Below are 13139 nucleotides of genomic sequence, written 5' to 3'. Positions count from 1 at the left end.
GACACTCAATAACCCAGTGTAGTGTAGACTGAAGCCGATGTATGTCAGTGGAGGAAGATGAGCATCAACATATACTTAAAATATCAAATATACCACAACTCATAGAAAAATGTTTCATTGGATAGCTCTTAATGTACAAGCACTGCTTTAATGTTGCAGCTGGTAAAGGTGTGGTTAATTTAAACAATCTTTTACACTACTGGGTAACTTAATTCTTAATATATATCATTATGTATTAATAATCTGAATCTGCAAAGTAACTATAGTTATCACACAAATGTAGTGAAGCAAAAAGCACAATACTGGAAGTTTAAAGAGCGTAAAAGTGAATTAGTGAAGTAAAGCACAGTGACCTCTACACTGTACTCCAGTACATACTGTTGACAGAGAGTATATTATCATTATGTTGTATATAGACAACAACTTAAATATTTAAAGAACGCGTTCTCTCCTCCCCTGGTGTTAAAGGACCTTTAACTCAGATCCTTTATATTCTCAGAGACAATCAGCTGGTTGGTGTAATTTTCATGCATCTGCTTTATCTCTGCAGTTTAGCTAAGAAACAAGCGTAGCCATCTGTGTCATCCATTCCAGTGAAATCTAACATCAATGCAACCAAGTCCACCAAATTTATTTGGCTTATATAAGTCACTAATTGCTTTACCGATGAATCTCATAAAATCTGTTAAAGATTAAGCCATTTGGCTCGTGGCCCTGTACAGTGTCTACTTGAGGCCCTTTGTTGTGTTTGTGGTGCCCACTAAAGAGACATTTCCCCTCTGAACATCTCAGATATTTTCATATAAGTAGGCCTGTGTGTTTAAGACCACAAAAGATCAAATTATCAAATGCTTCACAAAAAGGCAAACACTGGGGAAGTTTTTTTCTTTTCCATATACATATACTTTTTTAAGAAGTATTCTGAGATCTGTGACAAAGACAAATATATGTCATTTACATTCAGTTTGAAATCTGAGACACATTGTATGGAAATATCTGATTAATGCTGAATGTCCAAAAATATAGATATATTGGAAAGTTAAATCACTGGACCAAACAATCCAACTCTAAATAAAGTAATTAGAAGTAGTTTCACCTCAGCTAAACGCTGCTAATATAATAATGTCACCTATAATAATAATGATAATATATCACTCACTGCATAATGAATGCTCTCACTGCAAAGTTGGTAATAATTTTCTGCGCAGTGACGTAAGTAAGTTATGAATTTGACTACTTTCACAGCTCCTTGCAATGCGCCAAGAGCAGAGCTGTGACAGTTTTAATGTTTCCAACGGCACTTAAAGGCAGCACCGGTCGTCTCGGGGGGGTGGGAGTGGGCGTTAACGTCACACAGTAAAAACTCCGACACACGCGCCGCCTCTGTGTTAGTGTTCATCACAGTGAGGTCGTGTGCACGTGCCCGACGGTAGAGACAGTCCAACCTGCAGACACAGCGGGACGACCAGTGACTTCACCCGCCGGTAACTGACTTCAGCCGGTCAGCGGGACTCCACTGACTCCGGCTGCATTGCTTGACATCCCGGTTCTCGGACAGCAACAAATACAAACAACAACAACAACAAGAACAAGAACATCAACCACCGTCGGACACCATGCCGTCTCTGCGTCACTCCTACACGGTGACGGTGCTGGAGGAGCCGACCGCTTTCCCCTTGGACAAACACGACCTGCGGCGCAAGAATCCTTCGCTGTCCCGGTCCATGCTGGTGTCCACATTCATGGGTCTGATCATCAACCAGGCCAAGGTGAGTCCAGACCACCTGCACTGCACCTCTGCCTCTGTCTCACCTCTCTCCCAAAGCCTCCCCCTCTTCCTCTCGATTCCCTTTAATTTAACTTTCACAAATAACAAACTATTCATCCTGACTTTTTAAAGTTCTTATGCACTTGTCATTGTCAACACAGACATATTGTGTTTTTTGGAGGGAGGGAGGGGGGGGCTCTCTGGGGTGCAGCAGCCATAAAATCTAATTATTTAGCTTCACTGAATTGTTTAGAAGTAAGTTTTGTCCTTTTTGATTATAATGTTAAGCAACATTATTGGAGTTCAGATCTTTTACATTAAATACAAAATAGGAAGTAAAATATATTTCACTTAAATCAACAATAAATTTGGGTATTTGTTTATTAATAAGGACATAGAAGTGGTATATTTTTGCACTGGCAGCTTGTTCAGTGTTCATGTAAGTGTTATGATCACCCATAAAGCTGACGATGACATCAACACACACGCAAATATCTCATCACTGTAAATTATGATTCATGCACACAGGGACACAGTATCATGGTGATACTGCAGGAGAGAGAAAATAGACTCCATGAAATGCAGTGTGATATTTACAGTATGTGAAAGAAAATCAATGTTAAAAAAAAGAAAGAAAGAAAGAAGAAGAAATAGTAAAATCTCAACATCTTATTCAACTTTGTAACAACATGGAGAGCCAGAGAAAGCTTTGTGACCTTTAGGCTCTTATCAGGGGAGAGGGACTGGGCTGGAGGGCAGATAGGAGCACAGGGCGGGGAGGTAGGGGGAGTCGGGTGGGGGCGGAGGTTTAAGAAAAGCAGCAGCAGCAGCAGCCTGTATCAGAGTAACAAATAGAGTGTGACATTTGTTGCGTAATAGGAAGGAGAGCCCTGCTGATAAGGAATGTGTCCAGACTGTCACCTTCCTTATCGTCTGCACGGTACATTTTGTTCGCGCTGAGCTCTGCCCACAGCCTGCACATACAGTGTCCACAGCCCATGTGGGTTTGAGGTGTTTACGGAAGCGTAGCGTAGCCTGCAGTCACAGACCACACGCTTCACGTCCTTGGCTTTGGCTAACACTGTTGGAAGATATCGGTTTCAACACATATTGCGCTCACTTTTCTTAGTGTAATTGAGTAGTTTTCAGTGCTTACACAAACCAGACGTTAAGTGTCCCAGATGATGAGTGACTTTGATCCAAACTGAAACACCTCTCCAGCTGTAAACCATGACATTTGTTGCAGACATTCATGGTCCCCAGAAGGATTAATCCCAATGACTCTGGTGATCTTTCAATTTAAGGCTGCAGCTAACAATTATTTTCACAATGTACCTATTATTCTCTCAAATGATCGACTAACAAATCAGTCTAGTTAATGTCACAAGGATTGTAAAACAATTTCACCCAAAGCCCAAAGTGATGCCATCTGATTGGCTGATCCACATCCAAAGATGTTCAGTTCACTATCAAACGAGACGAAGGAAAAAAAAAAAGCAACAAATCTTCACATTCGAGATGCTGCAGTCGGAGAATGTGAATCAGAATAATTGCAGATTAATTTTCTGCCGATCAACTGATCGTAAACTGAAATGGCAAAGTAGCTCACCATTAAAACTGCATAACTTTTATGTCACTGAAGTAGAAATTTTTTCATCATCTTTTTCTCCTTTTTAGTCTCACAGTAAAGTTCCTGTACTTGAGTGTGGTATGTTTGGACCTTCCCCAGCCCTGCTGTTAATGTAGCTGAGATTTTTGTTTATACTGTATCCAAGGGAGTGGCGTAGCTGGCACCATGTGTTGCTCCCTTCGTCACGTTATACGGCCTTGACCAGGCATGCAAAGCTGGGTAAGGACATCACGTTCTCCAGCTCTCTCTCTCCCTCTCTCCCTCTCTCCCTCTCTCCCCTTCTCTCTGAAGACATGCCAGTGGACCGGTGGAGAGCGTTGTTGTTCAGAACACAGAGATTACCTGAATCGCCCATCACTTCCTTGCTTTTTTTTTTTTTTTTGGACGGCTCTTTTTAAATTACAAGCCGCCTGCTGAGTGTGTGCCGAGGGCCCCGCTGTGGTCAGTACTCACCGGAGCAGTGCAGCAGATTGGGACTCGCACCATATGGTCACCTTCAAAATAATACTGCGGAGAAGAAGGGGAAGAATAATTGTAGCCAAGCAAGCAAGCAGGCTGTGGGCTGTTAATAGCTTATATTGTCACAGTTCTATTTTCAGGAGTGAAAAGCTCGTGGAACATAATAAACAACAACATGAGGCACTAAACCTCTTCACTGACACTGTGGATGAGGATAGCAGCACAACAGGATTTACTAACCTCTTCATATTTACTTAAAATGCAAAAAAAAAAGCAAATTCTTATCGAAATACACTCTCTCTGCTGAGCTCTCTGCTCCAGTTATCTCCAGCTCTAACCACTGTAACACAGATATAATGCTTTAGCAAAGATAAGTGCCACTAACTCTTCTTCTTCTTCTCTCTTATTCAAATCAACCAAAAAGACACTAAAACTCAAAGTACAATTAAGAATAAACAACAGCATGTTGAAGTGATTTACAGGTGTGCAGCCGTGCCCTCATTTATGCTTCCGTCAGTGCGTTGCTGCCTTGACGCTATTACTTCCACATGCAGCTCCTCGGCCGTCAGCAGAGGCGTCGGTGCGTGACCGTGCTGACTTGCTCCGAGTCATCATGTTACACAGTTACTATGTTCCCTCTTTGAGGACGAGCTACAGGTCACAGGCCAAGATGTCACCTGTTGTTATTATTCAGACAGTGGCCAGCAGCGAGCACTCAGGCTGCGGGTGGCGCAGAAAAATGTCAAAAGTGTTCCCCGTTTCACCGCGGTTTTTTAACAATGCGTTCAAGGACGAGCGTAATTAGGTCAGTGTCACTTAAATGGAGTTTCACCTCCAATTAAAGCTTATGCAATAAAAAAAATGTCTCAAGAACAGATAAGAGGTCGATGCAGGTTGTCTTATCTGAAAATCAAACATGAGTGGGTCCCTGCTCGACTTCTGCAAGAGCCTCAAACTGAGTCTGAACTTTAGACTGAGATAAGAAGTTATACTTCTGATTTACATCTACATAAATATATTTTTACACAGTCAAAAAGAAAGAAAAGGAAGTTTTCTTCCTGAATCAGAAATTTGAAAACTGAACCTTGATGCTTTTTTTGGGAAACGTCAGGTTTGGGTCGGCTGCTGGAACTCTAGTTGGCCACATCTCTTCTTCAGCTTTTTAAAAAAATTTTTATTGCAGTACTTTTATCATTTATAGCTATGATTTCATTGGCCTGATTTACTACCTTGATTTATCCAGACATTCATGAATAAAGGTTCTAACAATAGGCTCATGGCCCATGTTAAAGCAGCTCATGATTCTGTGACCTGCAGGTCTGGAGGTTAAAACCTAAATTTGGAAATGAAAAACATCTCATTGCCTTGATACAGACAGTACATTATTATTGAGTGGGTATGTGCCATGATGGTGTGTATGTTGTGTAGGAGCGTTTCCAACCTGACAAGGACAACGTACAGAGGGAAGTGCCAGCTGCTTGTGATTACTCTTGAATTTCGTGACGATGGAAACATCAGTCTAAATCTAAAAGTGATACCATCAGTTGTTTCAGAGCGTTGCATCAGTCTGATTAGCACCACACTACCGGTGGCACCAGATAAAACAAGAGCTAAAGTAGTTGATCCTCAACTTGTGCAGTCATGCGAGACGCCTCACACACAAACGACTTGACGCCACGCTGTGTTCTCCACGGATTCTCAGTAGAGCCTTCTCTCATCACATGCCTTGTGTGATGTCACCGCGGCGACCGGACGGCGACTGGTCGGCGGCCGGTCGGCTCGTCTGTGCTGGTAAAGGTCAGGACACACTGTGGCGTCTCGTCAGAAGCACGTGGAACAGTAGCTGATAACCAGAGCTCAGAGCTGCGACGCTGCCAACAATGTGACCATCGTATGAATTGATTTGATGCCGCGCAACCCCTCGAGGCTTTGTTCACACTTGAGGAATGTAGAAGGGCTGCTGTCGCTGTCACACTGAGACCTTGTGCAAGCTTCATCTGATAACATGACAGCTCAGAAGACTCAGCTGTATGCTAACACTTGCTCAACCCATGTGATAACTAAACACCCATGAGGGCCACACAATCCAGCTCCTCTCAGTCTGATCGTCATGACTTTCATGGTCCCCACTTTGACCCGGTCTTGGCCCCATTAATGACCCACGTTGACACATGTTGAGCCCATGCGGAGCCAGTTGAGATTTTCCTTTGTGTTCATAAATTAAGAAATATCACCACCAAGGCTTCAGAAACATTTCTCGCTGGATGTTTCGGCTTTTTGGTCGATTTTAAAGTGGTAAAAACAGCCCGAAAGTGTCCGTTTAAAAGTCTGTTAAAAATATACGAGCTTGAGGTTTGAAGTCTGGTCACACACTCTCCTAAACCCTTCAGAATTTTTTATTATTGAACAAATTAATTATGCTGTGTTATTCTCTGTCTAGCTGCCTGTCAAGTGTATCTCATGCTGTATAATACCTTTCTGGTAAACTTATCATTCTCCAGCAGACTCGTGAGTAAACGAGACTCTCTTCTCTTTTTCTTTGTGCAGAACAAGAGTCCTCAAGGCCTGGTGGGACTGAGGAACCTGGGCAACACGGTGAGTGCTTTTACTTCGTAACACACTACACATCAGCCTGCACTTTGACCTGCTGACATCACCAGCTGAGTCTGGATCTTCCTTTTTTAATTCATCCTTCTTCTTTTTTTTCTTTTCTGTTTGTGATTTCCAGTGTTTCATGAACTCCATCCTACAATGCCTGAGCAACACTCCAGAGCTGAGAGATTACTGCCTGAGAAACATCCACCGCACAGACCTCAACAACAACTGCCGGAACAGCGCCGCTCTCATGGAAGGTAGGACGAGACTCTGAGCTCTCACGCCACATCTCATCAGCATCATGAGGAGCATTAGTCACTTTATGGCTCAGCAGCAGTAGGTCAGATATTTTCAGTTTATACTGTATGTACTTTATACTCGCGTCAGATCAGAATTATCAAACTGTTATCAGATCAGATACCTTACTGAACCCGCCTAGCTGCAATCAGATCACTTAATACTCCTGCAGCCTGTGTTTGCTCAGCATAGCAGTCACTACCTCCAATATAAACGTATTGAATAAAAACACTTAACCTAATGTTCAGTTCAAAGAACCCCAATTTCTTTCTTCCACAACTTTGTATAATTTCATTTTTTATCAGTTGTGGTTTATTTATTTATTTTAGATTAATTTATGTGATAACCTAAGGTCCACTTAGTAACTGTTGGAGAGCTTTCAACAGCCTCTCACGGTCTTCATCAGCACATTTGTTTAGACAGTATCCAATCGGTATTATCATTTTATCAATGAAAGGCTGAAGTTAAGTTTGGGTGAGGGCAAGTGCATCAATCATTCACTTTGTGAAGGATGTCCTCGCTCACAAACTGCACATGTGTGAACCACGAGAAACATCTCCGTTCATGATTGTGGTCTCTTTCCTTCGCCTCCTTCGTCTCAGAGTTTGCGAAGCTGACTCAAAGCCTGTGGACCTCCGTGAACAATGAGGCCATCAGTCCGTCTGACTTCAGGAACCAGATCCAGAGATACGCTCCCAAATTCGTGGGCTGCAAGTAAGTCGCCCCCCTCATCCTGCCTGTAAAATTTTTCATGTAAATTAATGTAGTTGGAAAATAAATAACTCTCCTTCTGTCTCTCCGCAGTCAGCAGGACGCCCAGGAGTTTCTGCGCTCCTTATTGGATGGTCTCCATACTGAAGTGAACAGAGTGACAGTCCGCCCTAAGGTGTCAGTCGAGGACTTTGACCACCTCTCGTAAGTCAGTGCGCCAGCCACCTCTCACCTCTGCCCCCAATAAGTCACTCATAAGCTCCCATGTCTGCTGCACATCTGATTGGGCTGCAATGATTCTCTAGTTTTATGGTTTTATATTCCTCTCTAATTATGTCAAATAATGTGAAATGACATTCGTTCACAGGGATGAGGAAAAAGGCAAACGCATGTGGAATATGTACTTGGAGAGAGAGGACAGCAAAGTTGTTGGTAAGTTGTTTTTTTTTTGGCTTGAAGCTGCATAATTACCTGAAAAACCGTTATTGAATTTAAATCCATATTAAACGTAATCCTCCATCTTTTGTCGCTGCCTTTAGATCTGTTCGTCGGTCAGCTGAAAAGCTCTCTGACCTGCGCCGCCTGCGGCTTCCGCTCCACCGTGTTTGATCCATTCTGGGACCTATCAATACCTATTGCACAGGTCAGCACATGCACATACATTTTCAAAGATTTTTCACATATGGGCTAAGCATCAATATTTTGTAAAATAGTATTGGCTAGGCTATAAAGACTTGTAGTGTGCTTCTTATTGACCTGACATGCTCTGTGTGTCTCCACAGAAGAGCTCAGGCGAAGTGACTCTCAAAGACTGTTTGAAACTCTTTACAAAAGACGACGTGCTGGATGGGGACGAGAGGCCGGTAAGAAGCTTCACGCAGCACGTCACACACACACCGTGTTGCTTTTGTAAAGTTGATGTGGATTATAGAGCCTCTCTGTGTTTGCCTCTCTCTCAGACATGCAACAGATGCAAAGCCAGAAGGAAATGCACCAAAAGATTCAGCATCCAGAAGTTCCCTCAGATCCTCGTGCTTCGTATCCTTTTCCTCACATCTTTGTACACGTTTGTTTAACCATAGACCATGCAGATGCATTTGAATGAGAGCAGTCTTCCTGCTAACGCATTAGCATGCACTAAGTCAATGATCTGCCAGAAACATATGCATGTTTCAAAATATCTGTAGCCACTGAACCTTTCAGTTCCCCTCAGCTCCACAGAGTTTTTTTCCACCCTCTTCTTAGCTCATTGTTTTGTTCTCCGGGTGTTTAATCTGTCTCTTCATCACCCTTGATTCCAGCAGCAGCATTCGGCTGTCTTCCGCAAAAAATGGTTTGGAAAAACCGACTGTACACTAGCTCACCAGCAAAAAGCTAACGTACTTAGCGACTAACAAAGTGGAGCATCCACCAGCTAAAGAGCCTCACTATTCCTCCGGGAGTTAAAACGGGAATAGACATTGGACTTGAGAAGACTTCAAATGAATGCTAATGTTGCTACATGTCTGCAGGCCACGACAGCTTCATATGTCACAAGTTGTGTTGTTAGCTTGTTCCGCTGCCTCCAAGTGGCCAAACAATCAAGCAATGCAGCTTTAAATATCAAAAATCAAAAGTGAATGTACTCGTTATGAAAATCAGAACTGCCGTCAGTGTTCAGAGCATTTTAATGTTTAAGTCCTGAACTTGACTGTGCATCATATTTCAGGAGCTGATCATGTTCATCTGTTGCATAACTAGCCAAATAGATGCTGTAGAGTAAAGTACAATTGATTATAAAGTACATTTATAATTTAATCGGTTACATTTACTATATTTGTAATGTAGTAGATGAAGTCCAAGTGCCTTCTAATTGCATTTGAGGTACAATGATGTTATTTCAAATCAGTTTCTGTTCCTTGACTCACTGCTCCTCTCAGACCTGAAGCGTTTCTCAGACTCTAACAACCGATCCAGCAAACTTTCCACTTATGTCAACTTCCCTCTCAAAGAGCTGGACCTGCGGGAGTTTGCCTCAGAGAGCAGCGGTAAGTATCTGCGGAAGACGACGCACCGTCACCTGCAGAGGCGAGGACAATTCGTGCACTCTCCGAGGTCAGCTGGATACGATGAGTGTTGACTGACTGGCTGTTGTCTCTCCCTGCAGAGCGTGTTGTGTATAACCTGTACGCAGTGTCCAACCACACTGGAAATGCTTTGGGAGGCCATTACACAGCCTACTGCAGAAACCCAGCACTGGGAGAGTGGTACAGCTACAACGACTCCAGGTATCAAGTTACATCCACTCACCTGTCATCATATTACCTCACATATCATCTTATGAGATTGGCAGAAAGCTGTGCAGTCTAATTATATTGCACTATACAGTATGTACCTGCTGTCATCACATTGGCCTCATTCTATCCGTGTAAATTAATTGTGCAGATTGGGTGCGTGCATGCGTGCAGCTGCCTGTGTGGGAGTGGGATCATTCTGTGGCCATTTTTATTTCTTACCTGCAAGCATTTGTTCTCTAAGAAACAGTGCTGTGTGGTTTCAGTGCTATAACTACAGTGTGTGTTCTCTGCAGGGTGAGCCCAATGTCCTCCAGCCAGGTTCGCAGCAGCAACGCCTACGTCCTCTTCTACGAGCTGGCTGCCTCCCCACACAGCAAATATCAGACGTGTCGGCTTTAGACACTGGAGGAGAGAGGAGCTGTACTAAAAGCTGGGCCTGAGAAAAAAAAAAAAAAAAAAAAAAAAAAAAGTGAGACACTGCCCGTTAGGAGAGAGCTCCACCTAGTGGAGACTGTGCCGCCATTACAGACTGTGAACATGGAGCACAGAGACATGTTGCTGAGGGGGGAAAAAAAAACAAAACACCCTTTAACCTTCATCTCATGCGTTTTTTGAGAGACAAAAGGTGGATGTGAAGCCGAGGTCTTTTTTTCAGATGGAAGTGAACTAACACTGGGGGAAAATACAACTTCAAATTCAGCTCCAGACGTAGCTGTCAGTCAAACCTAATATGTCTGTGTGGAGCACAACACATCCAGCATGGTGCACACGTAGCAGTGGACTCAGAAAATTATGTTTTCTGGTTTATTTTCATTCCCAAAAAGAAGACGTTTTACAGCTGATCCTGAACCTTGTCCATGAAGTGGATCTTTTTTTTTCTTTCTTTTTTTTTACACTATAAAACCGGACAATAAACCTAAAGGACATTGAAATTGTGTGTGGACATTGCAGAGACTTGAGAAATGTCCCACACACTGACTGCAACATATAAGTTATTCTATTTAATATGGCGCCAGTAAATTAAAGTGCAAACTGTATATGTCATTTAACAAAGGCTGATGGTTTTCCTCTTAGAACAGTGAAAATACACGAATGAAGAGGGGATGTTTTATGTCAAAGCACATTTTATTTTTGTACAGTATTTATGGGCAGCGCAGTGAATGTATCTGTACTGTGGAAAAACCCGGATGCACCAAAGCAGCTGTGTAAATATGCATCAGTAAAACTTCTTCCAGGAATAAAGTTGCTGAATTTGAATTGAAGCCTGTTCAAGTCTTCAAATTATTAAAATTCATCGTCAACTTATGCTGCATTATGTGTTTATTCTTATTTTACCCTCAGTTATTCAGTGAAATGGAAGCTGGGGAAGAGTTCATTAGTGCCGTGCTGAAAATAAAAACATATGTTTTATCAATTGTTCCACCATTCATCTAATTCAACAACAATTTGCCTCAATACATTCCAACAGAAACGTTTCTAGTTCACTCAGGCTTGTGTCTAATTCAATAAATTAGACAGCCAATGACAGAAGACTAAACTAATTCAATCATCAATAACTGATTGTTCTGGCCACTGGTGGCTTGAGGAACAAGCTGATAACACAACATGTGACATATCACTTTATAAAGTTACTGTGACGGACATGTTAGCAAACAGTTGTCATTTTATACTTCCAGCAGACACAGAGCAACATTAGCGTTCACTTAAAGTCACATGTCTATCCTCATGAGGGGTTTTAATACCCATATTCTCATTCCTTTGAGCTAGTTTTTTGTTCTCCTCCAACTTTCTGAGGAAAATATATGACTGTTTATTTGCTAAATGTTCTACAATTTGTTCACTAACTTTCTGTGTCTGAGATCTGGTGCTGTGCAGGTAGCGTACAGTGGGTTCATCAGAGTTTTTTGGCTGGAAAAAAAGCTGTTTCCTGCAGCTGGAAACGCCATAAATAAAAACAGTGAGCTAAAATAAACTAAGCTCTGTAAAGCTGAAGAGAACTGCTCTCTAATTTTCTGCACAGTGACTCCTTGAACATGATAGACAGATAGATAGATAGATAGATAGATAGATAGATAGATAGATAGATAGATAGATAGATAGATAGATAGATAGATAGATATTATAATGTATTTTAGAGATATTACCAGGTTTGCATACAGGCAATTCCTCTGTGTTAAATAACAAGCAGAGTTCAGACAACACTGCGTGCTGTGAACTTCCAGGCAAAATGAGCAGATTATGGTCAGAGTGGATTTAATGTCAGAAACACCTCTGACCCACATAAAACAAGGCCATCTTACAGAGGTGCTTGTTTCACACTGCACCACTAGAGGGAGCTGTGCACAGTGGTCATGAGGTGTGTTGAAATGAGGCTGTCACAATGCTGATATTCTACTAAAACTATTTACTATAAATTGTTGGATCATCAGACAAACTGTTTCTCAGACACGTATTCTGTTTGATTTTTCAGACAGGAATCTCTGCTACATCAGGTTTAATTAACTGCTACATCATTAATTTAATCAAAAAACTTAATATCCACGCACGTCATAAAACCATGATTTGGAACTTGGAACCAAAGGTTTACAATGGACACCTCCCCCATGTTTCCTCTCTCTTCTCTCTGAGTTAACTCTTATCCTTGAATCACTGAGCTTGTTAATGCCTGAGGGAAAAGAAATGAGTGTGTGTGTGTGTGTGTGTGTGTGTGTGTGTGTGTGTGTGTGTGTGTGTGTGTGTGTGTGTGTGTGTGTGTGTGTGTGTGTGTGTGTGTGTGTGTGTGTGTGTGATAGGGTGTGTGGGGGNTGCGTGTGTGTGTGTGTGTGTGTGTGTGTGTGTGTGTGTGTGTGTGTGTGTGTGTGTGTGTGTGTGTGTGTGTGTGTGTGTGTGTGTGTGTGTGATAAGGTTTCTGGGGCTGAGACAGATGATCTGTTTGTGACCAGGCCAGATTGTGAGGAGCAAAGATAAAGTTATCGGAGCAGAGGCCGTGTGTTGTTGCAGCTGTAACACTAACTGAGCCTCTCCCACAACACTGGGATTGTTAAGATGTCACGCAGTCAGTGGGGATCAAAGTCATGTTAGCCTGGTATACAAGGGTTGTGAGTGTGTGTGGTTTGCACTTTGAATGATTGATTGATTGATTGATTGATTGTGGAACTGGTTTAAACCTGGTTTAAAATTTCTGTGGAGCTGCTGTCAGCACAAGGCCTTCAGCTCAAAGCTGCTAAAGTCCAAGCAAGTTAGCTGGATAATGACCTAAAGCTTTTTTAGGTTTCACTCTTAGCCCCAATGTGACCTCACAACTCTGTATGCTACTCCACAATTTGGTCACATAGTGTTCCCTAAACAAACCTTAGGGGAAAAATCGAAACATTATTTTTAGCCACACCGTCAGGGATGGTAA

At 42.3% G+C, this 13139-nt stretch overlaps 1 protein-coding gene across 1 annotated transcript; it reads left to right on the top strand.

Moving 5' to 3' along the window:
* Positions 1-1387: 1387 nt before the first annotated feature.
* LOC111233086 (ubiquitin carboxyl-terminal hydrolase 2-like) lies at positions 1388-11108 on the top strand. Its single transcript, XM_022760841.1, has 12 exons — positions 1388-1769; positions 6405-6452; positions 6586-6709; positions 7352-7463; positions 7554-7664; positions 7828-7892; positions 8000-8103; positions 8243-8323; positions 8420-8498; positions 9380-9487; positions 9607-9727; positions 10030-11108. Exons 1-12 carry the CDS (start codon positions 1617-1619, stop codon positions 10133-10135), a joined length of 1212 nt encoding a protein of 403 aa, XP_022616562.1. The 5' UTR covers positions 1388-1616; the 3' UTR covers positions 10136-11108.
* Positions 11109-13139: the final 2031 nt, after the last annotated feature.

The sequence above is a fragment of the Seriola dumerili genome, unplaced genomic scaffold (genome assembly GCF_002260705.1).
Source record: "Seriola dumerili isolate Sdu_G_001 unplaced genomic scaffold, Sdu_1.0 BDQW01000367.1, whole genome shotgun sequence".
NCBI classification, from domain to species: Eukaryota; Metazoa; Chordata; class Actinopteri; order Carangiformes; family Carangidae; genus Seriola; species Seriola dumerili.
The sequence above is the reverse complement of the archived record's forward strand: the minus strand, read 5'-3'. Positions and strand labels throughout refer to the sequence as shown.